Here is a 27,248-nt window from a genome sequence, read left to right on the forward strand (position 1 = left end):
GCAATGCACAAATATTGTTTAGCCAGTTCACACTTTTGGAAGCTTCCCATCCCATGTTATATATCACAGCAAGGCAATGCTATTCAATGCAATGCAATGAACTGCTCTGTTCTTAATTTACTTTGTGCCATGCACCCCTTTGGTCGTCTGGTAAAGCCGATGCATTTCTTCTCACCATAATGTATAAAACAAAATCCTTGAGTTAAAAGGAAATCAACTACACTGAAATACAGTTATCAAAATATTTTTTTTATTTAAAAATATGTGCACTTATTTATTAATGAGTTAAGACACAAGATCTAGTGGTGGGCCTAATAACTACTCTTAATATCAAAGTATGGACGAAATAAATGATATTGCAGAATGGCTGCAACAACTGAAGTATGCATAGAAGATCTGATTTTTACTGGTAACAAAGGCTCAGGTTGACACTATTGTGGCTTCCTGCCTACTTTCATAATGAAAGGAAATGATAAATTTCGGTTAGAGTTTAATGAAAACCAAAACACAATTTCTCCCCTTTCCAATCTGATAAATCCCCTAGATTTTCCTGTGCAGCCCTTATCAAGAAGCCCTAGTGTATACATGCATCATTTTCTAAATATTCAAGTATCTTTGTATACATTTGTAAGTGGCCAGAAGTGTTTTAAATGAGCAGATATGAACACATTTGTCATTGAATGCCTGCTGTCAAACTGCCGGAAATACAGGCATTCCACCAGCATTAAAGGAAGGTGTGTGAGCAAGCATTTTCATCTTTGCCAATCTGAGAGATGAAAAACAGTATCCTGGTGTAGTTTTATTTTGGGTTTGTCTTATTAAAAGCAAACCTGAGCATCTTATCATATATTTAAGAGCCATTTCCTATCTGTTCACGTCCTTTGCTTACGGTTTTATCGGTTCCTTTGCAGGTTTGTTGCTGCATCTATCACCACGACGAGGATGTAAACAGCGCCCCCTGGAGTTAAGCACGGAGACCCTACTTACTGGTCAAGGTGAAGATTTACATTGCTATCCATTGTATTTTTACCTCAGATTATTGTTTGTTTGAGTCATCCAAATAGATTAAAATAGAATGTGCAATCCTTAGGGCACTAGTCTTATTTAGGGAGCAGTGTGGTCTAAGATGAAGTCTGAAAGAAGTCACAGCAATTTCATAAATGCAGTTATTGCTGGCAAGGGAAATGTCATGGAAAAGGTTTGATAGAATGTTTACTTCGACTTTTTTTTTCAACTCTGTAATTATGTACTATTTGTACGCAACAAACAAATGATAAGAATGAATACACGTGGTGAAAATTCAAATAATACAGAGGAGTATGAAAAGAACAGTAAAAGAATCTCTTTTCCCAGTGTCACTCCAACATCGGAATTTTAAGAACAATTACACTGGGGATGTTCCTTGAGCCCAAATTGTGATTTTGAAATACGTTTTCCCACTACAAAGATCCAGGGCTTCTGAGAGAAATAATGGGTTCCAGGTCTAGGGCAGGAAATGTACAAAATGAGCCTGGTGCTTCATGTTATACCAGATAGCAAGAAGTTACCAAAGACTAGTAGGTCATAGCAAAAGGACACAGGACTCAACTTGACCTGAGAGGGAACATCTTGAGCATCAGTACGGATAATAACTGCCATGGCCTGAAGTGCAAACCAGAATACTAAACTGAAATAGTATACAAAATAAAAAATAATTGGTCACACTGGGGGGACAATTGGTCACACAGGGACACAGCAAAGGCCCAGCCAGGAGCATGACTTTGATAGGCAAACTAGCCAATCTAGAGCCTCTTCTCTCAGGTTCATGATTTCGGAGGCCACATTCTTCTGCCTTGACCATCCCAGGTTGCCAGGCAACCCGGGACCATTCCTACAGCTGAGAGCTCACCGAAATTATTCAAACTAGCCACATTTTAAATTATTTAACCAGCCCAGCTTTGACTTGTCCTTCAGCTTCAATAAAGGTGGCCTAGGCTCTGCTGACTCCTGCCCCTCTGCCTGGTGTTTTTTCCAGGTGGCCCTGTGCTTCCTGTCTCTAGGGCTGTGAGTATAATCTATTTTGTTTCCCCAAACTTCTTTGTCTCCTCTGGCCATATCTGACTGACCATCGCATAAAAGAACACAGAACACTGGATAAGACATCCCAGAATTATCTTGTGTTTCCCTTGCTTCAGTTCTAGAATCAACCATTTCTTCAAGGAGTCCTGATTCCTTTTATTGCAGAATGGTATTTAGAAGCCAATATCTGAGCACTAAGTATATTTTATGTACAGTGTACAATGCTTTTGTCAATATTTGCTCTTATCTGACCAAGCCCACCAGGTTGGAGGCGGTATGATGTCGCGGTTAAGAGAGGGGGCTCTGGATTCAGAATGCCTGAATTCAAATCCTAGCCATCAGGTTCAAGGTTTGAGGACTTGGGAAAGTCATTTAAGCTCTTCAATTTTATCACCCGTATGATGATGTATAGTACCTACCTCAAAATGTTGTTGTGAAAATTTAGTGAACTAGACAACTAAAGTTCTCAGACCTGCATGCATGACACACAGGAATTACTCAATTGATATTTGTGGAATGAATGATCCTCATTCATTGATCAGAAATTCTTTCAGAAGAATGAAAATGAGAGGAAAATTCTGATTCATATCCTTTCCAGAAAATGAATAAAAAATGAATTTGTCAGAGATCCTTAAAAATGTTTTCCTTAAAAATTCCCCACAATAATTGTATTTTATTTTTTGAGAGAGAGAGAGTGCATGCGTGCGCACATGAGTAGAGGAGGGGCAGAAGGAGAGGGACAAGGAATTTTAAGCAGGCTCCATGAGCTAGATCTCACCACCGGGAGATCACGACCCCAGCCGAAGTCAAGAGTCAGACGCTTAACTGACTGATCCACCCAGGCGCCTCTCCCACCTCCAACAATAATGTTGTTGTTTTTTTTTTAATGTTTTATTTAGTTTTGAGAGAGAGAGAGACAGACAGACAGACAGACAGAGCACGTACAGGGAGAGGGCAGAGAGAGAGCGAGACACAGAATCTGAAGCAGGGCTCAAACTCAGGAACCATGATATCATGACCTGAGCCGAAGTTGGACGCTTAGCCCACTGAGCCACCCAGGTGCCCAATAATAAGTTTTAAATTATCTTTCATATATTGTGAGCAGTGAAAGGACGTGCCTATGTAATGTCACATACACGATTTTAGGGAAAAAATGCTTTCCACTTGTCTATGTTCATGTTCTTTTTTCTAATTATAAAAAAAGTCGAAAGAAACACACAAGCCTGGTGCCAACGTAGATGTGATGCTGTATCTGGGCTTCTGATTCCTAAAAGTATCAAGTCATGGCAGAACACACCGGGAACCCTGGAAAGGCAGTCAGGAAGGTGGGGGAGGAGGGCGGTCTAGAAGGAGCAGGCCCTACAGTCATTCTCCCCAGTGTTGTCTTGAGGGGGCGTGAGAGCTGCCAGAACCTGCATGTGCAAAAAGAGATGCAAGGCAAAGCAGGGATTCCACATCCCCGGCTTACTTTCAATAGCATTCCCTCCACAACTGGCATTTCTATCCCAGATTCCTGATTCAATGACTCATAGGGAGAGCACTCTAAAGGATCTCACCAGAGAAGCTTATTTGGTTCCTACTGGGCAGGAATTAATGCATTACAGGTATTCTAGATAATTTTTAGGCTTCAAGTTGGTGTTTCAGTCCCTTTGCAATTCTTGCTCAAGTCTTTTCCTCATCTTGTAAATCTGAAAAAGTAACTTCCAAACCACTTTTTTGAAAACCCATGACTCTGCAGAATCTTTTAGTCATTTGAAATGGGGCAGACTAATTATTTAACATAAAAATGGAATGGATTTCACATCAGCATTCCCATAGTAGGCTACTACTGTGTTTTTGTAACCTAACACAATGAAAGGCGTTGTCACTAGATGATTCAGCTAGTTAGAATCTCAGCTCCCTTTCTGGGGAGGAAATTTGAGGCATGGCGTTTATATTAGATGCTAGGGTAGTGCTTACCCGGACAGTAATGCTTCAATTCTCCTCCATCAATGCCAGGCAGAGACTATGAACAAGGAGATAGGAAGTTAGGTCAACCAGCCACCTTGGCCAGAAGCAAGCAAGCATTGTAGCCAACCCAAATCTGTCATGCTTCATTGATATCTGTCTGTCCCTCTCACACACACAACACATGCACACACACACACACGGAGTCTCAATTGCTCCATTGCTGTAATGCCCTTCTCAGTAAAATTCCCTAGGGCAAAATCAACAGTTACCTGAGTTCTCAGCTCATTCAGTATCAGTGGGAAGCGTGCCATGTTGGACTTTGACTGACAGTCACAAAAAACCAGTTTGACTGAGAGTGGCAAGGCCATGAGGTCTAAGTGGAGTATTAACTCACCAACTTGGAATGGTTCCTTGGAGAACGCTCACATTGCCTCTTATTTATGCTTCAGCCTAAGTCTCCAAGAGTGTCGAAGTCATAGAAACGACTAAACAAATGTACAGCAGGAAGATTTGTTATTCAGAACTCAACCACACACACACACATAAAATCTCCTCTGTCACCAGGGATCCCTGGAAAGTGGTATCTAAAAATCTGCTCTGAGTCAACTGCCTCAGTTCTCATCTTTGTGTGATCTTTGACTCCCAACTGATAGAAGCCCCATGGAACCAAATTTTAATTGGCATGAGAGCAAGAGGGGGAGAGTTTCACCCCCACTTTTCTGAAAAAAAGCAAGCATATTTTTTATCTAAGGTCCAAAGCCAGGTGGGGAAATCCTTTTCCACATTAGACTGGAGTAAAGAAAATGAAAATAACCTTTATTGTTTCTTTCCTGTACTAAGTGTAGGAAAAAAATTACTCTTTTTTTTTGTTTTTACTTTTAATTGTGCTCATATCTTAATTGTTGACAGTTCTATTTTGCTACAGGAAAACCAAGTTTATTGAATACCACCATAGCCTTAGTACTGTGCCCACCAGAGTTCTGATAATTTCACTCAGATTGGTGTAAAGTCTTCCTATTTGAAAAACACTGGATTGATTTTTAGAAAGATTAAAAAAAATTTTTTTTAATCTTTATTTATTTTTGAGAGAGAGAGAGACAGAATGCAGGCAGGAGAGGAACAGAGAGAGAAGGAGACACAGAATCCAAAGCAGGCTCCAGGCTCTGAGCTGTCAGCACAGAGCCCAATGCAGGGCTCAAACTCACGCAGTGAGATCATGACCTGAGCTGAAGTTGGAGGTTTAACTGACTGAGCCACCCAGGTGCCCCCAGATTGATTTTAAAATCATTTATCTAATTAAAGTAGAGCCCAAATGATTAGTGTCTTGGAATTGTGTGATTCAGAAATATCAAATAAAAAATCCTGTAAGTCATTTTTCATGGGTGACAGTGTTGGGAAGTAGTATAAATAAGCCAAATGTGTGAAGGAAGAATATGAGTGTCTGAGTCAGAGAGATCTGAGTAGGAATCCAGAGCATGTCACCCGCCAGCCTTGTGACTTTAGCCTACGTACTTAACCCATCTGAGTCTCCCTTTCTTAACCTGGAAACGGCTCCACACAGAAGAGCTGTAAAGTTCAGTTACAACATGGGAGAAACTGACACGTCTCTATTCTGCATACTATTTAATTGTCCTCTCTTCCTTCCCCTAAATGTACAGAAGCTGGATAACAGTTTTGTTTGTTTGTTTGTTTGTTTGTTTTTGTTTTTGCCATTCTCCCCAAAGGCAGCTGGGATCTGGGGAAGCAAAAGAATCACAGAGAACCACCTGGTTGACCAGGTTCAAAATACACATGCAGAGGAATTGGTTTCCTTGTTTAGGGTTTGTTTTTGTTTTGATTTAATCTGTGGCTTTGCTTCTGAACTGAAATTAATCTCTCTAGACCTCAGTGGTCTCATTTATAAAATTAGGAAGTCAGACCATCTACCTCAGTGGATTTCAACTTTGGCTGTGCAAATAGAATCACTTAAAGAGTTTTCTTCAAAGGAAATTCCTGTCCCCACCCTTAGAGATTCCCTGTTTCCTTAGGGCTGAATCAGTGTGTGTGGTTTTAGAAACCCACAGGCCACTCTCCATTGAGACTCAGGTGATCTTTGAGGCCTTCCACCATTTCACGTGTCTGACTCTATTATAAAACCCAAGGAAAAGATACTCAAACTAGAAAACAAGTATTCATGTGCTGATTGTCACAGGCATGTTCTGGAAGTCCTCAGCTCCCCTATCCCTCAAGGGAGCAAGCCAGCCCTTTGGAGCAGCCAGACCCACATCTTGAGCTTCAGACCATGGGGCAGGCATCCCAGGAGCTACCTTGTCTGAACATGACAATGAGACCTAGGAGATTCCCTGGCTTGATGAGGGGGTAAATGGCCACTGTGAGATGCTGAACTACAACTACCAGATGGGGATGGGAGCATGGAAGAGAAAGGGCAATGCAGGTGAAGGTGAACTCTGGTTTAATCTTGGGCCAAGAAGCATATTTATTTTATTTTATTATTTTTTTTTGAGAGAGTGGGAGTGTGTGTGCATGCCTACACGTGCAAGTGGGGAGGGGCAGAGAGAGAGAGGGAGAGAAAGAATCCCAAGTAGGCCCTGCTGTGTCAGTGCAGAGACCCATGTGGGGCTCGAACCCATGAACTGTGAGTTTGTGATCTGAGTGGAAACCAAAGAGTTGGACGCTTAATGGATTGAGCCACCCAGGCGTCCCAAGAAGCTTATTTTTAACCCAAGAATAAAATTAGCCACAGTCTAAAGTGAGGAGAGAGCCAGGAGATTGTAGCTAAGATGACTTAACACTGCTCCTTCTCTCCACCTTTCTTTTCCTGCAGTTGTATGTCCTGATTATAGTTTCAAATAAAGCACAGCTCCCAGCCTCTCTGCCTGGTCCTATGCTCATGTTTCCTTTAGAATGCCTGTTCCTCCATCTACATGGGTGCAGAGATGGCTCCTAGCAGCCATGTTTATTCAGTCGCCACGTATGTGAGCGCATCCTTGTCCAGTGTAACTCCCTTCCTTGAGAATCTGAGGTTGATGAGTCTCTTGAACAGAGAAAAATGTAAACTTGGTAACTGCCAGTAGCCATATTCTTTTGTGTGGACTGTGAAAGAGACAAATGAGTCTGCATTAAGAAGAATGAAGTTACAGACAGAAGAGTCAAAAAGAGTCCAAGATGGAAAGTAAAGACATTCTGGATTTCCTATGGAGTTTGGTTCCCCCCGTCCATCTGCATTCTTACTTGTTAGTTCATAATTAATGTCCCTTTGGTTAGGGCAGCTAGAACTGGCTTCTGCTACTTATATAGTTGACCCTTGAACAGCCATGGGTTTCAACTCCATGGATTCACTTATACTTGAATTTTCTTTTGATAAATATAGTACAATATTGTAAATGTATTTTCTCTTCCTTACGATTTTCTTTTCTTTTTTTTTTTTAATTTTTTTTTTTAACGTTTATTTATTTTTGGGACAGAGAGAGACAGAGCATGAATGGGGGAGGGGCAGAGAGAAAGGGAGACACAGAATCGGAAGCAGGCTCCAGGCTCTGAGCCATCAGCCCAGAGCCCGACGTGGGGCTCGAACTCACGGACCGCAAGATCGTGACCTGAGCTGAAGTCAGACGCTTAACCGACTGAGCCGCCCAGGCGCCCCCTTATGATTTTCTTAATAACATTTTCTTCCTCCAAGCTTACTTTATTATAAGAATACAGCATATAATACATATAACACAAAATATGTATTAATTGACTATTTATGTTATCAGTAAGCTAGTGCTCAACAGTGGCTATTAGTATGTTAGAGAGTCAAAAGTTATATGTGAATTTTCAATTGTATGGGGTGTCAGCACCCCAAGCCCTGTGTTGTCCAAGAGCCAGCTATAATTAAAAAAAAAGCTCTAACAGGTATGGTTACTATGTATGGATCATTATATTTTTCATGTCCAAATGAGTGAGAAACTAGCGGTTTCCCAATAAGGAAGGGCAAAGCACATTTGGAAAAAAGCAACCAGGAGGCAGGAGGTCTGGGTTTAAATCTTCCTCTTAGAATCCCACAACCATATGGAATCATAGACTATTGACATTAGTTCTTAAAGGAAACTGATTTCCCCTGCCCACTAGCTGGACGATACTGGGAAGAGTTTTTAACGCTTGTGAACTTAACTATAAAGTGGCCGTAAAGATTCTGTAAAGGGGTGAGAGCTGAACCATTCACTCTACTGAGGCTTCTTCCAACATTTAAACATTTCTACGATATTATCAAAAGGAGTTTCCCCAGGAATTATTCTTGAAGCCACATTCTGCACATCAAATGGTTAGGAGAGCTAACCATAAGGAGCCATACCAGCCGCTGTTATAAATGACACGTAAAACTGAACATTTAAAAATGTAAATGTAATAAGTGCCTATTGTGCCCAGCTTTCCATAAGACATTTTGGCTTTGCTTAAAAGCAAATAACCTTAGAACTGAACATATTCAGCTCCCCTATTTATTTGAACAAAATTTAGCAAGTGCTTATTGAGAGCTAGTGAAATTCCTGCGACTGTGCCTGCTGTTGTATCCTCAAAGGAAAGATAACCTGCTCTCTGGGACCTCTGCAGAGCCGGGGAGGCTGATGAGAATGCACACTAGTACATCGTGATCTGATTGGTGCCGAATGGGGGTGTGTCCAAGGACGATGTGGGAGTGACCAGCAGGTCTAGGAGGCCGGCAGGGGTGTGGTAGAAAGTGTCATGGAAAAAGTGATGAGTTCAGCCAAGGGAACAAAGCTGGGTGGGGTGGGCTACGGTGAGAAGGAAGATCAGGGCCTTTCTGGCAGTGGGGCAGCACGCCCAAAACACGGGGTTGACAACCACTGTCCAGAGCTCAGAGGCCTGCAGTCCTAGGATGAAGTAAAGAACACTCTTTTCAAAGGTGTTTGTGCATTGGGGCTAATTCCAGAGAGAATGATGGAGATAGAAGTGACCTTTTCTTTTAACGTTTATTTATTTATTTTGAGAGAGAAAGCATGAGCCAGGGAGGGGCATAGAGAGAGGGAGAGAGAATCCCAAGCAGTCTCTGCGCTGGAAGAGCAGGACCCGACGTGGGGCTCGAACTCACAAACTGTGAGATAATGACCTGAGGTGAAACCAAGAGTTGGTTGCCTAACCAACTGAGCCACCCAAGCACCCCAAAAGTGAACTTTTAATATAACTGTGGGAGCTCCAGTGTCTAAAAATTAGTCACAAATGATAATAAAGGGATCCAGTACATAATGGAGTAATGGAATCCTAGAGAAGTAGATATATCATAAAGGGAGTAGAGACACCTTGCCTGGGACAGGGGGCTGATGAAAATAGCAATAACAAGTAACATTTATTGAGTTATTACTAAATGCCAGGTGCTTCATGCTTTGCAAACATTGACTCACTTTATACATCACAACTCTGTGATGTAGGTTCTATTATTATCCTGTCTCAGGAGGCTGTCTCCCTCCCTCGTCTATTCCTCTTTCCTGCACTTATCACCACCTAATGAACAAGGTATTATATTTATTTAATATGATTTTGTATGTGTCTCTCATTTTCTGATAGAACAGACTCTCCTTAGGGCAGGGATTTTTGTTTCTTTTGTTTCCTGCTGTATACCCAAAACTTAGAAGACACAGTAGGAGCTCAATAAATATTGGTGAACAAAGAATGATAGAAACTGAGGTACAGAATGGTTAATGCCACCTCAGTCAGTTAAGCTTCTGACTTTGGCTTAGGTCATGATCTCGTGGTTTGTGAGTTCGAGCCCCACATTGGGCTCTGTGCTGACAGCTTGGAGCCTGGAGCCTGCTTCAGATTCTCTCTCTGTCTCTCTCTCTCTCTCTCTCTCTCTCTCTCTGTCTGTGTGTGTGTGTGTGTGTGTGTGTGTGTGTGCCCCTACCCTGCTCATATTCTGTCTCTGTCTCTCTCTCTCAAAAATAAATAAACATTAAAAAAAAATTTTTTTAAAGACATTGATTCACGTATTTATTCAATTTTTCAGCAAATATTTACTGAGTACCTACCACACACCAGGCATTGTTCCAAGCCCTGGGAAACAACGGCGGGTGAGGCAGAAAGGTTCTGCACAGACAATAGAAAAGGAAACTAGTGAATACATAGGTTAACTTCAGGGATGATAAATTCTTGGATGATAACAGAGCAGCACGATGTGATGAAAAGTAACTGGGGAAGGTGCATAATGCCATTAGATGGGGTCTTTGGAGAGGGCCTCTTTGAGGGGATGTGTAAGCAGAATCCTTCAGCAGGAAGCTCCAGAAGGCAATGCTTAGAGCAAGGAGGACAGGGAGGCCGGGGAGGGAGGGGGGTTGGGGGGAGGGCCCGGGGGGGGGGGGATTTGGAGAGTGGGATGAAACCCAGAACGTGCCCATGGAGATGGCAGCTCTGTATAGGAAACTGAGAGTTCACAGCCAGGAGAAAAAAGCCAGGGTCATCTGTGGGACAGAGTCTGGCTAGGACCAGAACCAAGTAGTTAAACAATTGTCCAGAAAAGCATATCTGATTATTAAACGAGGAGCCCAAACCAGAAAAGACCCTGATTTAGGTTCCCAGATGAGGGGCAGAAGCAGAGGGTACCATGCAGAATGACAGGAGTGTGGGCAAGGTGGACAGACTCCATATTACAAGTGAAGCCTGAAAGTGGCCTACATCGAGTGGCACTTTGTCCCCCCACCATTCATGCATATGCTGTATGTCTGTCTAGAGCTGTGGAGCCAGTGGAGGTGACAGTGGCCTCAGGGAACATGTAATACAAACGGTATTTACCCGGCCTGTGGACCAGTGATCCCCAACCTGAGCTAACATAAGACTCATTTGGAGTACTTGTAAAAACTTCAGATGACTGGGCCTCATCCCTAGAAATTCCTATTTATTCTGTTGAGGGTGGACCAGGTATCTGCATCTGTGATGCAAATGGTCTCCAGACAGGATTCATCCGGAGAAATGTGGAAGAGAATCCACTAATGGGCTTCAGGGAGTCCATGAAACCCTGAAAGTGAGTGAAAAATGTGTGTGCTTGCATACACGCACATTCTCTGGGCAGGGAGAGAATCCATACCATCACAAGAGTCTCAAAACTTAAGACCCACTGATCCAATCCTGTCCCACACTTTAGAGAGGAGGAACCAGAGTCCCAGGAATGTGATGACTTCCCTGATCCACAAAACTGGAAAACAGCAGAGGTAGGCTGTCACTCCAGACTTTTTGCATGACCCTCACTCTCTTCTCCACACTCTGTTGATCGTAGGGGTGGGGGAGAAGGGGAAAGGTGATTAAGCACTCAGGAGCAAAGTCGTCAAACGATTGCTCACCCTCATTTTGGCCCCAGGTGGGATGGATCAGCAGAGAGGAGGTTTGCAACGATGATGCCTTAACAAAGGGCCCAGGCATTCACCTGTATGCCACCCCAGGCCTTGCTATCTGTGGAATCTCCTCTCCATTAGGACCGAAAGCCAGGGACAGAGGGTGCATGTGCCCAGTTGTTGGATGCATGGTAGAAACAGAGCAACGTTCTTGTGAAGATCTGCCCACCTATGCCCGAGCAGCTGGGCAGTTCCAGGCTTCTCCACCTAAAGTCAGTTTTCCATCCCTCTGCTTCCTCAGGCCAGTCTGGATCATGGCCCCACCTTTGTGAGTATGTTCCTCCCAGTCCAGATTCTATGTGACTAACCCCAGCTCGCCTCCTCACATTTGGTATGCATCCAGCCCTCCAGTGTTGGCCTAAATCCTTCAGACTCCGGTCTCAGCCTGAGCTGCTGGATTCGACAGCCTTGCTCACCTTCCTCTTCTGAACTAACAGTACCCCATCTTGGACTTCTGCCTCTTTTCTGCACTCACTATTCTGTCCTGGGCACACGTCCCCTCCAGTCCTGGCCCCACCTGGCCACCCCGTCCTTCCCCAACCTACCTGGCTTGCACAAGCTGCTCTTCAAGGGCTAAACTTACTCATAGTCCGACCCCTCCTTCTGTAAGATGGAAGTAACACCCTTTCCCTGCCTTCACATGTAAGCCTGCAACAGCTGGTTCAGGAGCTGGCTGGGTAGACCACAGGTAGACCCGGGCCCTGATCAACAACCCTGGCTCTCCCGCTCATTCTGCATTCTCTCCGTCCTGTTTCCCTGCTCTGCTTGCCGAGTCCCTTTCTCTTCTGTCTCTTTCTTCTTCTTCCTTCCTGTCTTTTTCTTTCTATCCTTCTCCCATGCTTTAGGCCTCCCTTGGCCTTTCCTGGCATTGCTTTGCCTGAGAGTAATACTCAGGAATAGACAGGTGCCTGAGCCCTTTGGGTTGACTAACGCCACCTTTGTTTTGGTACCAGATTTGTTTTGGAGGCAGATATCCAGGAAAGCTGGACAGTCGGATCGGTCCTGCAGAGCAGGCAGTAGGCAGAGGAAAGAAGCCTGGTTGGTAATTTTCCCAACAGCCACCTCCAATCTGTGGGTGATGGCTTTTAGACACCTTACCTTTAACAGACAAGGAGGCAACCTCAGAGCTCAGGAGACTTGCCCCAGGTCTGGAATTAAGTCAGTGCAGCAGGGGAAGTGAACACAGAGCCCTCAGACTGGCAGCTGTCCAGACAGCTGCATGGAGCAGGATCACAGCTCGCTGCCTTTCAAAGCCTCAACCGGCACGGTCACACTACGGACACTTGACAGTTACTGGAAAGTTGTATTACGCGTTCCTGTCAATTCTTCATCCTGTGAAGGAGTAGCACTGTGAATTTCTCGGTGAAGATTAATCATTTTCTTTCTTGCTTAAGACTGAGGCTGTTTCCCACATCCCTACCCTGGTTTCGCTTGTCTCAAGGATTTCATTGCAAGGGCGGGACATTCCCCCTACCTCCCCCCACCCCAACCAGAGCCTGCAATCAGGACCAATGAAAGCCAAGTACCTCACCGCCTCCCCCTCCCCCAACCCGGTGACTAAGAACTGAGTATTTAAGAGGTTGCAGGAATGGGCTGAGAACTGCTTTTGCTTTCTCCACAGACAGGCATACTCTCTTCTGACTTGGCCATCACTGAGCTGCAGAGTGAAGAGGGAAATCCTCGCAGCCTCTGCCACCACCATGTGTTATGGAAAATGTGCACGGTGCATCGGACATTCTCTGGTGTGGCTGGCCATCCTCTGCATTGTAGCTAATATTTTGCTTTACTTTCCAAATGGGGAAACAAAATATGCCTCCGAAAACCATCTCAGCCGCTTCGTGTGGTTCTTTTCTGGCATCGTAGGAGGGGGCTTGCTGGTAAGTTGTTCAGAATTATTACAAGCTTAAAAAAGTCTCTTCTGTTAAAGAGGTGTTTTCATGGAAAGTTTTCTACAATGCCTATTTCCAAAGCCAGTTATTTTTGTTCATCTTCTTTTGAAAGCAGATTGCACAAAAGTTGAGCTACGCCTAGTGTATTAATTTTATCAGACGTTTTACAAAGTCCTCTTTCAACCAACAGCGAACTTCCTTTTTGCTAAGCTCTCTCACTTTACGGCTAGAAAACAGATATTAGCTTTTCAATCAGATCTGAGAGTGTCTAGAGTTTCTAGAACTGAAGTGGGTAGGCATTTAACATTTGCCCTAGGGAGCTGGGAGGGCGTCACTGGTTCTCTGTCTAAATCAACAGTTTCGGATCCAAATTATCTGCCGTTTATTCTCAGACATCTGTGACAGGAAAAATTATCAATTATGAGTGTATTGCTACTTAAAAAGAAGGATACATTTTCTCCTTTATGTAATCCTGGGTGTGGTGTCTAGGAAAAATCCTCCCGTTAGCAGCAGATCAGGATCTGAAGCTAACAGCGGAATGTGTTGTTTTTTCCAAGGTTTGTTTTTAATTGAAGTGAGAGGAATTTGCCTGCCAACCTGGGAGCTGAAAGTATTAGCTTCAACCACAGCACGGAAAGAATGTGGACAAACTCGAGCTTGCCACTTTAAATGCTGGGATTGAGAAGTTTAAAAAGACATTTTGTGGAATTGCTCATACCACACAGAATATTTTTCTTAGTCAAGAAAAGACCTGAAAACATTTAAATTTAATGCACTAATTATGGTATGGCAAATCGGCTTTGAATTTAAGTATCGTTACCATGTTAACAACGGTTTGTCCTTAATATAACGTCACCCTTGTTTAGGCTTCTTTTGATCAAACTCAGAGTATTTCATACTTACTTTATTTAAGGAGCTTTATTGTGAAGCAACAACCATACAATCGCATCATCAAAGAAACGGTTTTTATATATTATATGGTGCTTTCATCTCTCCCACTTACAAAAACGTTTCAGTTATTATATTAAAGACTTGTATCATCTATGTGTACAAGGGGGGAAAAAACGAATTAAAGGCAGGGTGTAACAGAAACAGAGTTTGCCTCTGGGACTACGTGAGGGAACTCTTGTGGAAGAAACATATTTATGGGTTATTATTCTATCCCTCCCATACGACACCCTCACCCTAAAGAATGCTTTGACACATTACATGAAAACAAGCAGATATTTCATTTAGAGGTGTTGTTTTTTTCCCCCTCATAGTTTTACATTCTTTGTGATACTGGGCCGACCTAACCCAAAGCCATTCCACATTGTCAGAAAGCAAGGTATTTTACCAAAAGATGCTTAGCCTGACCCTCATGACAGGCTTTAATGTGGGAAAAGATGGTGATTTTAATTTGATTGTTTTCTAACCAGATGTTCCTGCCGGCATTCGTATTCATTGGGTTGGAGCAGGACGACTGTTGTGGCTGCTGTGGCCACGAAAACTGTGGCAAGAGATGCGCGGTAGGTGCTCCAGCTCTGGTGGTGAAAAGGGTCCCTGGGAGGCAGGTGCGACGCTTGGGCTCACTTCTGCCGTCTCTCCTTTCCCTAGATGCTTTCTTCCGTCCTGGCGGCCCTCATTGGGATTGCAGGATCTGGCTACTGCGTCATCGTGGCAGCCCTGGGCTTGGCCGAAGGGCCAGTATGTCGTGATTCTCTTGGCCAGTGGAACTACACCTTTGCCAACACCGATGGACAGTAAGTCATTGTTCCCTGTCTGACCACACATTCTTGTCCACCACATGGTATAGGGGCAATCCCATAGAGTTGGAAAGGCATCAATTATCCACGTATCCGTGCACTCAGCCAGGCGGTGACTCAGGCACCAGGCAGTGGTGTCAGAGGGTGGATGCCCAGTCTCTGACCTGGAGAAGCTCTAAGTGCTTTTAAATGGATTCACTGATTCAGCCCTCATGATACTCCAGGAGTTGACTTCCACTCTTGCTCCTGTTTTACAGATGAGGAAAAAGAGGCACAGAGAGCTGAAGTAATTTATCCAAAGGCACATTCCTAGGACATGACAGCCAGGCAGCCGGGCTGTAGAGTTCGGGCTTATGTAGTGTGTGCACTATACCAAAACAATTGGCTGGTTTTACTATTTTATAAGAAAATATTGTGGAATCCTTACATACTATGGATGGAAAGCATCTGAATTTAGCCAACTCCCCGATTGATCATACTATCCTCATACACACACTCACAATATAACATAATCGCTATGTACAACAAACCCTTTATTTAAAGTGATCAGGCGGGGCACCTGGGTGGCTCAGTACATTAATTGTGCACCTACAACTCAGGTCATGATCTCAATGTTGGTGAGTTCGAGTCCCACCTCAGGCTCTGTGCTGACAGCTGGGGGCCTGGAGCCTGCTTCAGATTCTTTGTCTCCCTCTCTCTCTGCCCCTCCCCTGCTTGGACTCTGTTTCTCTCTCTCTCTCTCTCTCTCTCTCTCTCTCTCTCTCTCTCAAAAATAAATAAACAACTCTGTGTCTCTCTCTCTCTCTCTCTGCCCCTCCCCCGTTCATGCTCTGTCTCTCTCTGTCCCAAAAATAAATAAACGTTGAAAAAAAAATTTAAAAAAAAAAAAAAAAAAAAGGGGCGCCTGGGTGGCGCAGTCGGTTGGGCGTCCGACTTCAGCCAGGTCACGATCTCGCGGTCCGTGAGTTCGAGCCCCGCGTCAGGCTCTGGGCTGATGGCTCAGAGCCTGGAGCCTGTTTCCGATTCTGTGTCTCTCTCTCTCTCTCTCTCTGCCCCTCCCCCGTTCATGCTCTGTCTCTCTCTGTCCCAAAAATAAATAAACGTTGAAAAAAAAATTTTTTTTAAAAAAAATAAATAAACATTAAAAAAATTTTTTTAAATAATAAAAATTAAGAGGAAAGTAAAGTGATCAGGCTACATAAGACAGTCTTATACATGATCTTAGCATCAGGATAATTTAAGCTCCGTTGTTTTATGTCGGTACTTATTTCTTATCTATTACTGAGAAAAGAACAGAAATAGCTCATAGAAACTGATGTACATGACAGCAAATGAATGACATCCTTCGTTGAATTTTGAAAGGCTTCATTATGAGATTAAGGAGTGGAAATAATATGAATAATGATTTCAATTGCCCTTACCCTATCGAGACTGTCCCCCGTGAATTGTATAGCATACAGTGAGTTTGTAAAATCGTGAACATGGAATTATGTGGACCTGGATTTTAATCCCAGCTCTGCCTTTCTCCCTCAGCAACCAGGAAACAGTGAACTGAGCTCTGTGTTTCTCAGTTACTTTGTAAAATAAAACCAATGGCAGTTGTCATAGGATAAATGAGATAATAAATGTAAAGTATTTATCACACAAGCTGACACACTCTGAGGCTGGCCTCTGTTGGCTGTTAATATTATCTGCTAACTGACAATGAATATAACCCAATAGTAGCCTCTGAACAAATGTTAGCTTTACGGGGGTTTGAAATTTGGGTGGCCAATATAGTTATGGATCGTGATTCAACTTTGTTCAGAACATACTGAATGTGTGAGTGGAATTTGGCTATATATGCACAGACATTCAAGCTACTGCACAAACCCCCCTCCAAAAAAGATCATGATGGATGAAGCTGGAATGCAAGGAGAAGTGAGAATATCGCTCAGCATTTTACAGCTGTTTGATTGTATGCCCCTCCCACCAGCCACCCCAGCTTCTGTAAGAAGCCTTCTGCTTCTATATCATTCCTCACTTCAACCTGTCCAGGGATTTCTTTCTTTTTTTTTTTTTTTAATTTTTTTTTTTTAACGTTTATTTATTTTTTTGGGACAGAGAGAGACAGAGCATGAACGGGGGGAGGGGCAGAGAGAGGGGGAGACACAGAATCGGAAACAGGCTCCAGGCTCTGAGCCATCAGCCCAGAGCCTGACGGGGGCTCGAACTCATAGACCGCGAGATCGTGACCTGGCTGAAGTCGGACGCTTAACCGACTGCGCCACCCAGGCGCCCCCTGTCCAGGGATTTCAATATGAGGAATAACTAATGGTCACAAACCAGTGATTAATTGCTCAATAGCCAGATGGGGACAAAGGAATTTTTTACATTGTGTCCTAAAATTACAACTTCCCCCCACCTCCTGATATGCAGAAAGATGGGGTCATAAGGACAGAATTCTTTTTTTTTTAACCAACACATTGAGTTTCTGATTGGCTCAATGAACCATTCAAAGTTAGGTCTCTAATTCTAAGCCCCTTTGTTCTGCTGTGGTAGGAAGAAGTGATAAGAAAAGATTTATACCAGACCTCTTTGTGGGATTAAGTCAGTTGTAGATTTTCCCACGATTGAATCCTATTTCATTAAGAATCCAAATGCTTTATGATGTAGCAAAGGCTGAAATTCTAAAAGAGGAATCAGAGATAGAATTTTTCAGACTGTAAGAATATCCAGGTACTTAGAAAGTCTCCTAAGTTGTATATATACGTGTATATGACTTCTGTGTGTGTGTGTGTGTGTGTGTGTGTGTAGTCAAATGTGACTTCAGTGTGGTTTGCTAACATTTCACAGAGTGACTTCGGATTATTTATCGTTCAATTACTTTTAAAATGTGTTCAGTACCTACTATGTACTAGATACTGATCTAGGGTCTATATATACAATGATGAAAGGTCTGGTTCCGGACTTCATGGAGCTCAGACTTGTGGAATAGTTACATAAGCAGGTACTCTCCTGGCCTAGGGGAGATGCCCTTCCTCACACTTGGTCTTCCTGATCAGTGTACTGGTTACATTGAGATTGCATATTGTCTCCTCCCTTAGATGCTATGCTCTTCCAAGGCAGAACCCATGCCGTGTTCACCATTATATCCCCAGCCCTGGCTTGAGGTCTAACTCACAATGAGTGCTCAATAATCTTTGTTGAATTTTATGTTTATCATTGCAGCAAGATCTGAATTTGTCACTTCGTGAAATGGCAGACTAGAAAAATTTGACACAGGTCATTGCATTAGTTTCTTTTTTTCTGAACAAAAAAGCACCACACAGAAAGTAGCTTATGAGACATCCCCTTAGACGTGGTCGTATATCAGAAGTTTCTTCTTTTCATCCACAGGTACCTTCTGGATACCTCCACATGGTCCCAGTGCACGGAACCCAAGCATATTGTAGAATGGAACGTCTCTCTGTTTTCCATCCTCTTGGCCCTGGGTGGAATTGAATTCATCTTATGTCTCATTCAAGTAATAAATGGTGTGATGGGAGGCATATGTGGCTATTGCTGCTCTCGCCAACAGGTAAGAGCTGTGAAAATGTCACAGCCTGGCCCTGGGGTATTCAATTACTGTAACACACTGTTATTTTCATCATAAAGAAAAAAAAAGGCAAAATCAGATTCTGCTCCAACTACCAACGTTTGTTCCTATATCATCTTTGTGGCAAAGCATTTACAGCATTCAATTTTGCTTTCAGTAATAAGCTTCCTGAATATCATAGTTGCTGGGTTATCTTTTTTTTTTTTATAGTTGGCTCTGTGTATATAGGAAAATGCTGCCCGTACCCAAAGTTTCCTTTCAAGAGCAAACTCACTGCCCCTTTCACTACCCCTGCTCTGGCCAAAGAGACACAATTTTGCTTGCTCTCATGTTCCCAACTAGTATATGCAAATAGTGGTCAATGTTCATTGCACCAGGCACGGAGCTAAACTCACATCTCAGAAGAGACTATGAGTCAGACATTAAGCAGTATGTCTAAGATCACCTAGGCAGGAAGTAACAGGCTTCAAACCCTAGGTCATTTTATGCGAGCTCCTGCTCTCAACCTGTCCGCAACACTTGCTGTTCTGTTGGATTTTCTACAATGCCTTCTAATAAGGAGTCACAAAAATACCCAAACAGCTAAGCACAGAGAATCACTAATAACCTTTGAATAGCAGCTCATGAAAAAAGCCTTTCATGGTGAAAGAAAACCAGGAAGCACTTGTTTCCTGGGGATATGATTTCAGAGAGAAGTATGCATTTGTTAGTAGCGGGGAAAGTTCTTGTTTCTATATCCTCCTAAAAAAAAAAAAAAAAACCACATAGTAATGAATTGATGGAAGTCCAGCTTTGGTCCAATTTTGGGAGGTTAGTTTTATGTCTTATTCTGTAAAACAGGACTAGGTAAACAAACTTATTTAATTTATATTTTCCTAATCATTTACTCCTTTGGTTCAAGGTCTCTTAACTGTCTTTTAAAATAAGACAAAATCTAATTAAAACTGAAAGCATGTGGCTACCATGAAAAACCTTGCTATGAATAAAAGGAAACTTTCTAATTTTTGAGGGGACGTTAAAAGAAAAATCTAGTTTTCCTTATCAGGCAAGTACAGCAAGATTAATAATTTCCTTGGGAGCCTGCCAAATTTCCAAGAAAACAGCGCAGTGGGAAACCTTCAATATGAAGTTGTTTCCAGGCAGTATGGTTGGGGAGAGGCAGAGGAGAGTCCTCTCAGACTTACTCTAATGTGACCTATCTTTAGCCTTGGATTTCATACAAGGCAGAGTTTAAATTAGGTGAGGCCCCTTTGGACATCAGCACTTGTGCATTTTGGGGACAGGCATAATATGTCAATGACCAAAATTGCTGTAGCGATTTGCCAGAGTGACCCTCTTCTCTGAGCGGGGGTGGGGAGCAAGTAGTCCCACGGGATTTCCCGTCTGAGTCACCGAAGAGATGGCTTTTTCACAGACACCACGGTGCAGATCTGCTATCTTTGTTTCTAAGACAAAAGACGCTTTCAGAGGGCAAGGTTTTTAGTGTAGATGAGTCAAGTCTGTAACTTGGTAGCACTTAATTGGGAAGGTTACCCGCATTGAGCCCACTCCTGTGTGAAACTCCCATGGCATTATCTCTTAAATCCCTAAGATTAAAAGCCTACCCCAAACGCATTCAAAGCCAAGCAAACACCAGTAAGCTGTGGTTTCCATGGCCCTTTCCTGCAGCTTTTCCTAAGAGAGGACAATGGATCTGGTTTGTTTAGGAAACATTTCAGGAACATTGTCCAAGCTCTCAGTGTTGTTGGCCAAAAGCTCTGGGTAGTGGAGATCAGCCCACTTTATGTTTGCTTAGAACAGGAATTTTTAGGACTAACATGGCATCGTTGTTTGTTTAGCCTGATTGTAACGTAATGCATATTTCATTTTCTTTACAGCGATACGACTGCTAAAAGAACCACCCCACGACAGAACCACGATCTTCCTTTATTTCATTGTAATTTATATATTTTACTTGTATTAATTTGTAAAACTTTGTACTAGTGTATCATACTCCGTATATTCTACTTTTATAAATGTGTATAGAAGCTGGCATCTTCATGTGATGTCAGTGTTTGAGCGTAGCAAACTGTTTTTTTAGGAATGAGAAAATCCATGAGGTAATTTACAGACTGAATGACGGTCGGTCCTCAGCATAGCTGAGACAAACTCTGGCCTGAGTGATGTTTTTTAGAAACATTATAAGGATAAATATCACACTCCAATTACTATTATCTATGCCTGGGTTTATTAAAGGAAAGATTTTTAATTGCTTTTTTTAAGATCGTGAAGGAGAAAATCCAAAAACTTGAAAAGATGTGTCTTTTTTCACTGTTTATATGGTGTTTCCCATTCATATGCCTGCAAATCTCTGGCAAGAGGCCTTTTTGAAGTGTTTCATGTTTCATAAGAGACAGACACTTGCCCAGAGAGGGTGCGCTGGTTGAGTGCCCTGAGCTAAAGGAAGGCATCAAAACATGCAATGCTGCCGAGAGTACTGGCAGGTCCTAAGTTTCTCTAACAGGTAGAACACTTTTTGTCCTTCAGAGACAAGCACCAAGGATCATGTATTGACAAAGAAAAAGGCCTGGATAGTTGGATGAGGAAAAGATGGGAAACGGAATAAAGCAGTTTCATCAGCATCATGGGAAAATGGGGCAGGGGGAGGAAGGGCAGAAGGACCATGAGGAAACAGCCCCCAAATTTGATGGTTTAAATACAACAAAATAAAGTATCCACTACAAGTTTTTTTTCTTGTTTAGTTTCACTGTCCTTTGTTTAAGGTTCTCCCTTTTGGGGTGCCTGGGTGGCTCGGTCAGTTAAGCGTCCGACTCTTGATTTTGGCTCAGGTTATGATCTCACGGTTGTTGAGTTCGAGCCCTGCATCGGGCTCTGTGCTGATGGTGCATTTGCTTGAGATTCTCTCTCTTGCCCTCTCTGCCCCTCCTTTACTCATGTGCATGCTGTGCATGTGCGCTCTCGCTCTTTCTCTCTCAAAATAAATAAATAAGCTTAAAACTTTTCTCCCTATATATATATATTTTTTTTACAGCCTGAGGGGTGTGCAGCCCTTATTGCTTAGGGCTTTGTGTCTTCTGGGTTTTTTATCCCACTTTCTCTCCCTCATCCTCTCCTTCTTCTACGTTTCTCTGTTCTCCGTGCATTGCTGTTGCTGTGCCATTACCTTGGGGTCATTACACCACTTAGGTCCTTTCTACTGGATGCCCGAGGCATCAGGCTCCTGGGGAGGGTAACAGACATTTTCTCCCTTGATATTTTATATCTGTTATACAGAGTTGGGCCCTTTCAAGAGACAGGATTCCCTGATCTATTGGGAATTATCTTCAGAAGTTTTCTGCTTTTCGTGTTTATTGGCCTGGGAAATAGATGAGTTAATAAAGGAGCTTCTTGGGCTGTTGGACAGCAGAGTCCCTCCTGTGTGCTGGGTGCCCTACAGTGGCTTCCCGACGGAACGGTTCTAATCTTTTCTGTGCTTCTGTCTCCCTCTGGCAGTCCTATGAAGACTACGGACTTCTTTGAAGAATGCCATTTAAAAGTGCATAAAATAAAGCATGATCTTTAATCGAATTGTGATATTTCATCAAAATGTTTTTGATAAAATATTGCGATATTTTTATCAAAATATTTTTGAAAATTATAATACAGTTTACCTGACAGCCAGCTCCATCACACCAGCCTCTGTAGACAGGAAGGCAGGCAGTGGTCTAGGGGGTGGGCCTAACAACTGTACTTTTGATACAGAAGTAACATATAATTTATATATTCTTTATAATCATATATGCTTTGTATTGTTAATCAAAGCATGATCAGCATTGCTGATACTACTGTGAATTGTTTCATGTAGTCATAACAAAGGAAATACTATATTTTCCTTACAGGTTAGTAAAAACATTGGCATTTTTTTTTCTCTCTGGAGTTTAACACCCCTTCTCCCAGGTAGCTATCCCTGGGCCTCTTGGGAATTCTTGGGCACCAGATTAAGAGCCCCTGAAAGAGAAAATCCAAACAAGAGGCATAATGATCAGGTATAAGCACCTCTTTTTCTTGAGTCTATCCTCAAGGCAACAACAATAATAATGATTAATCATGATAGTAACAATAGCAACCATTTATTGAGTTCCTTCGATGGGTCAGTTACTATACTTAGTTTCTACACATATTATTTCACTGAAATCTCTCAGCATTCCTAGGAAGTGTTGCTTGTCTCCACTGTACAGAGTCAAAGCTCAGAGAAGTTAAGTAATATGCCCAAGGCATATTATGATATGACTTCAGGTCACTCTAACATGAAAACCCATGCTTTGCTGGTTTCTGTCCTTGGCCCCCTCTTCCTCCTCTGTTACCCCTGCCCAGGTGCTGGGGTCTTGTCTCCTCCAACACTGACTCAGCCTCTCCACTCACCCAAGGGGGGCTTTGACAGGTCCCTGTGACCCTCAGTCATCCCACCCCAGAGCTGAAGTTTGAGTGACTCAAAGTTTTCCCTAGTTTGTAAATTCTTTAATAGTAGACATTGCCATTTTCCAGAGGAAATAGCAAAATAAATCACCTTCTACCCTAGTTTATTTATATTTATAGCTCACATGGTGGGTCTATAATATTCCAAACCCTTCAATTTGACTGGAAATTCCCTCAGAGATTGTATCAAAACAGCTTATTATATCACCTGGCAACATAAAAGCAATACAATTACTGTAGAATCTGAGTCACCTGAATAGCACACATGGCCCAAAGGTTAGATAGTTCCCTCCGAGTATAAATTTACCATAGTTGCCAAATTTATAAATAACTTGCTAGATATAGGGAATCTCTTGAAGTAAAGTCTGAGGAAATTGATGGAGCATTACCTTCACCACAATTTGTTTCTTGTATGTATGTGAGACCCTTTTGACTATGTTTCCTCTGATGCTTACCCACCATGGGAACAGGTATGGGATTTGGTGCAACTTTTCAGAAAAGCAACAATCTGTAAGGTCTGCATATCCTTTTTAACCCAGTGTATGTGCGTATGTGTCTATCTGTCTATTCTATCTATCTACCTATCTATCATCTGTCTACCTACCGTCTACCTCCCTATCTATCTATCATCTATCTATATATCTATAACTTCTAGTAATTTATTTTAGGAAAATCATTAAGGATATTTGATTTTAGCCTTGCAGATGCCACCACCCGGAGCCCCCTGAGCCTCCCAGCCACAGTCAACTCCATCTAGTTCTTCAACATTGCTATGGATGGCGAGCTCTTGGGTCAAATCTCCATCGAGCTGTTTGCAGACAAAGTTCCCAAGATAGTAGAAAACTTTCATGCTCTGAGCACTGGGGAGAAAGGATTTGGTTATAAATTTTCCTGCTGTCACAGGATTATTCCAGGATTTATGTGCCAGGTGACTTGACTTCATAAACCATAATGGCAAGTCCATCTGTGGGGAGAAATGTGATGATGAGAATTTCATTCTGGATCACACAGGTCTTGGTATCTTGTCCACGACAAATGCTGGACCCAACACAAACAGTTCTCAATTTTTCATCTGCACTGCCACACCTGAGTGGTTGGGTGGTCGGCATGTGGTTTTTGGCAAAGTGAAAGAGAGCATGAATATTTGGAAGTATAGACTGCTTTGGGTCCAGTAATGGCAACACAGCAAGAAGATCACCAGTGCTGATTGTGGACAAATCTAATAATTTGGCTTGTGTTTTATCTTAACCACCAGCCCATTCCTTCTGTAGCTCAGGAGGGCATCCCTTCACCCCAATCGACTAGAAATATCCTATAATCTTTGTGCTTTCACTGCAGTTCTATGGGTTCCATATTTTCCTTATTCCCCTCCAAGTTTAGCTTGATTGCAAAGTTAAATTTGTGATTATGAAATAAAACCTAAACAAATAAACAAAAAGATGTTCAGTTCCAGGGATAATTTTGGGAGTAGTATTTATACCAAGAAAAATAACAAGAGCCTAAATGTCCAACAAGGAACTGGTTTGGTAAAATGTCAGCACAATAAAATTTTATTTATATTTATATTTATATTTATATTTATATTTATATTTATATTTATTATATATATGCACTAAAAAGTAATTTTGGTTAGATTCTGGGTGATTTTTGTCTTGATTCATTTTGTCTATCTATACCTACTAAAGTTTTTACAATAAACACATATTACATTTGGAAAGAAAGCAAAAATGAGAAAACAAATATTCATTCCTGAAATCATTCAGGGAGTCGTCCACAGTCTTTGAAGGAAAATCCCCAAGTGTATGAGAAAACCATTGTTCCTTTCGGTGGACAGAGGAGTCATTCTTCAGTGAACTCTGGAGAATAATTGTGCAGGAAATTAGCTGAAGGGCTGGGCCAGGTGAGACAGGCAGTAACCACAGGCTAAAAATATTGTGGGGAGGCCATAATTCCCACTCTGTGTTTGGGAAATGTAAGTACGTGGTGTCTACTTAGTCTAGCTACCAAATAAGATTTTTATAAATATCAGCTACATATCTGTTTTTCCATTCTTAAAAATGAAAGCAATGAAATGCTTTTACTTTGAGAATTGGCCTTTTATCAGCGCTTTTTGTAGCACAGCTTGAATTTTCCTCATTTTCCTCTTCTGAGATGAGAGGGATGGTCAACAATGGGGTTATAGGACATGGTCCAGCCTGGTTTGTGGAGATGATTCACAGCACATTATATAGAGAAATTGTCACCCACCCCAGGCTAGTAAAAATGGTCCTTCCTCCCCTTTTAACACAAAATAATTTTTGTGTTTGTTCATCTTTGTCAATTTAGATACTTTTTAAAAAAGTGGGCCAGGTTGGGATCTCACAGAATACTTAACTCCCTATTGTTTAATCCCTTGGCTAAAGTAGATGTGCTAAAACTACACTCAGTTCTGTCAATAATCTCTGACACCTAGGTTAAGTTTTTAACTTTTTAAACTTTTATTGAAATGTAAATTTTTTACATGTAGAAAAATGCACACAAAAATGTGTAGCTCAGTGAATTTTTTTAAATTTCAATTTATTTTTGAGAGAGACAGAGAGAGCATGAAGGGGGGGAGTGACAGAGAGAGAGGGAGACACAGAATCCAAAGTAGGCTCCAGGCTCTGAGCTGTCAGCACAGAGCCCAACATGGGGCTCGAACTCATGAACCCCAAGATCATGACTTGAGCTGAAGCCAGATGCTTAGCAGACTGAGCCACCCAAGTGCCCCTACCTCAGTGAATTTTTACATATGTTTATACACATGTAACCACCATCTAGATCAAGATGTAGGACTCGCAGCACTCAGACAACTCTCTTGTGTCCTCTCCGAGACAGTATGTACCTACCATCACCACACACACTCAGAGTAACTACAGTTCTGATTTCTATCACCATAGATTAGTTCTGTCTGTGCTTGAACTTTATAGAAATTGAATAATAAAGCATGCTTTTCTTGTGTCTGGTTTTTCTCACTGAACGTTATGTTGTTGAATGTTGACTCCTGAAATATCAGCAGAACGATCTGTTCATGAGACAACGCTGAATGTATTGCTTACGGCCATCAGGGAGAATACCACCTTGAAAGAACTTTCATTGGAGGGAGAAAGAAAAGGCTGAATTTGAGATTTTGATTCTGGTTCAGGTGAGTCTTTCAGTGCGAAGACTTGAATAGGATTTGTAGGAATTCTATCATTTAGGACTGTGGGAAAAGCATGGCAAGGATTTCGAGGCGAAAGGTTCAAAGACTCCTGAGATAGGAACTCTTGATGTTTTCTATTGAAAAGATGATGGGGTCTTTTGGGAAGTTCTATAATGAAAAATAAAGTTATTTGCCTGGGTAAGAGTATCCTGGAATAGTAAAGCTATGTTAATGAAGACTATGGAATAATAAAATCATGGTAATATAGACAGTAAGCTGTGGAGCAGTTTATGGTTTTAGTCCTCAGTGTCCAAGTGGGGGTTGGAAGGTAGGTGGTTTCAATTTGTAATAATTTTGGTATTCATCTGTGTTGTCTTATGTAGCAGGAGTTTGTTCTTGTCCTTTGCTGTATAGTGTTCCATTATTTGAAAATAATACAGTTTATTTACTCTGATTCTATTAATGGATATTTGGGGTGTTTCCAGCTTTTGTATCTTTGGAAATATGTTCTTATGATCATTCTTGTACGTGTTTTTTTGGTGCATATAGTACAAGTGTTGGTTTGTTTGCTTTTGCCTTGGTAAGGACCCAAACTGCCAATAGAGGTTCTTTTGTTGTGCTCTAGTTAGCATCCCAGGGAACCCAGAGTTTCCCCCTGGCCCAGCACCCTGAAGGTTTGGCTCATCTCTTCATCCAAGGGATTTACAATCAGTCACGAGTTCAGTATATCTGAACTGACCACTACATGCCCTGTCCTGTACAAAGTGCTGATGACCCAGCTGTAAACAATATTTTACAAGCTCTAGTAGGCAGAGTCCTTGACCATGTGGCTCACCATGGTATTCATGGCTCCTAGAATAATGCCCGGCAAGTAGCAGGTACTCAATGATCAGTGGGTCAGCAAATCTGGTCTGCTGCCTGTTTTCGTAAATAATGTTTTGTGGAAAGACAGCCATACTCATTTGTTTACATAGTGTCTATGGTTTCCTTCCTGCTGCAGTGGCAGAATGGATAATTGTGAAAGTTAACTTATGT

At 42.2% G+C, this 27,248-nt stretch overlaps 1 protein-coding gene across 4 annotated transcripts; it reads left to right on the top strand.

Moving 5' to 3' along the window:
* Nucleotides 1–921: 921 nt before the first annotated feature.
* TM4SF1 (transmembrane 4 L six family member 1) lies at nt 922–26,734 on the top strand. Of its 4 annotated transcripts, XR_006718656.1 has the most exons (7): nt 13,009–13,264; nt 14,695–14,784; nt 14,873–15,018; nt 18,400–18,580; nt 20,476–20,534; nt 23,750–23,981; nt 26,088–26,734. XR_006718656.1 is itself a non-coding variant. In XM_045503309.1 (6 exons), the coding sequence occupies exons 2-6, from the start codon at nt 13,088–13,090 to the stop codon at nt 20,488–20,490; spliced, it is 609 nt and encodes a 202-aa protein (XP_045359265.1). In that variant the 5' UTR covers nt 922–995; nt 13,009–13,087; the 3' UTR covers nt 20,491–21,598. The 4 variants fall into 4 exon arrangements, 3 of the variants coding, with proteins under 3 accessions (XP_045359265.1, XP_045359264.1, XP_045359266.1); XM_045503309.1 differs by lacking the exons at nt 23,750–23,981; nt 26,088–26,734 and adding an exon at nt 922–995 and having other exon boundaries at nt 20,476–21,598; XM_045503308.1 differs by lacking the exon at nt 26,088–26,734 and having other exon boundaries at nt 23,750–24,617.
* The last annotated feature ends 514 nt before the right edge of the window (nt 26,735–27,248 follow it).

This window comes from Leopardus geoffroyi, chromosome C2, assembly GCF_018350155.1.
Source record: "Leopardus geoffroyi isolate Oge1 chromosome C2, O.geoffroyi_Oge1_pat1.0, whole genome shotgun sequence".
NCBI classification, from domain to species: Eukaryota; Metazoa; Chordata; class Mammalia; order Carnivora; family Felidae; genus Leopardus; species Leopardus geoffroyi.

What these genes read in the sequence shown, in the direction of transcription:
- TM4SF1 (XM_045503310.1), top strand. Translation starts at nt 13,088, where the DNA reads ATGTGTTATGGAAAATGTGCACGGTGCATCGGACATTCTCTGGTGTGG. An exon ending in ACTGTGGCAAGAGATGCGCG is followed by an intron (nt 14,785 to 14,872) that starts GTAGGTGCTCCA and finishes TCCTTTCCCTAG; the next exon opens with ATGCTTTCTTCCGTCCTGGC. An exon ending in CAGGTAAGAGCTGTGAAAAT is followed by an intron (nt 18,598 to 20,475) that starts GTCACAGCCTGG and finishes TTTTCTTTACAG; the next exon opens with CGATACGACTGCTAAAAGAA.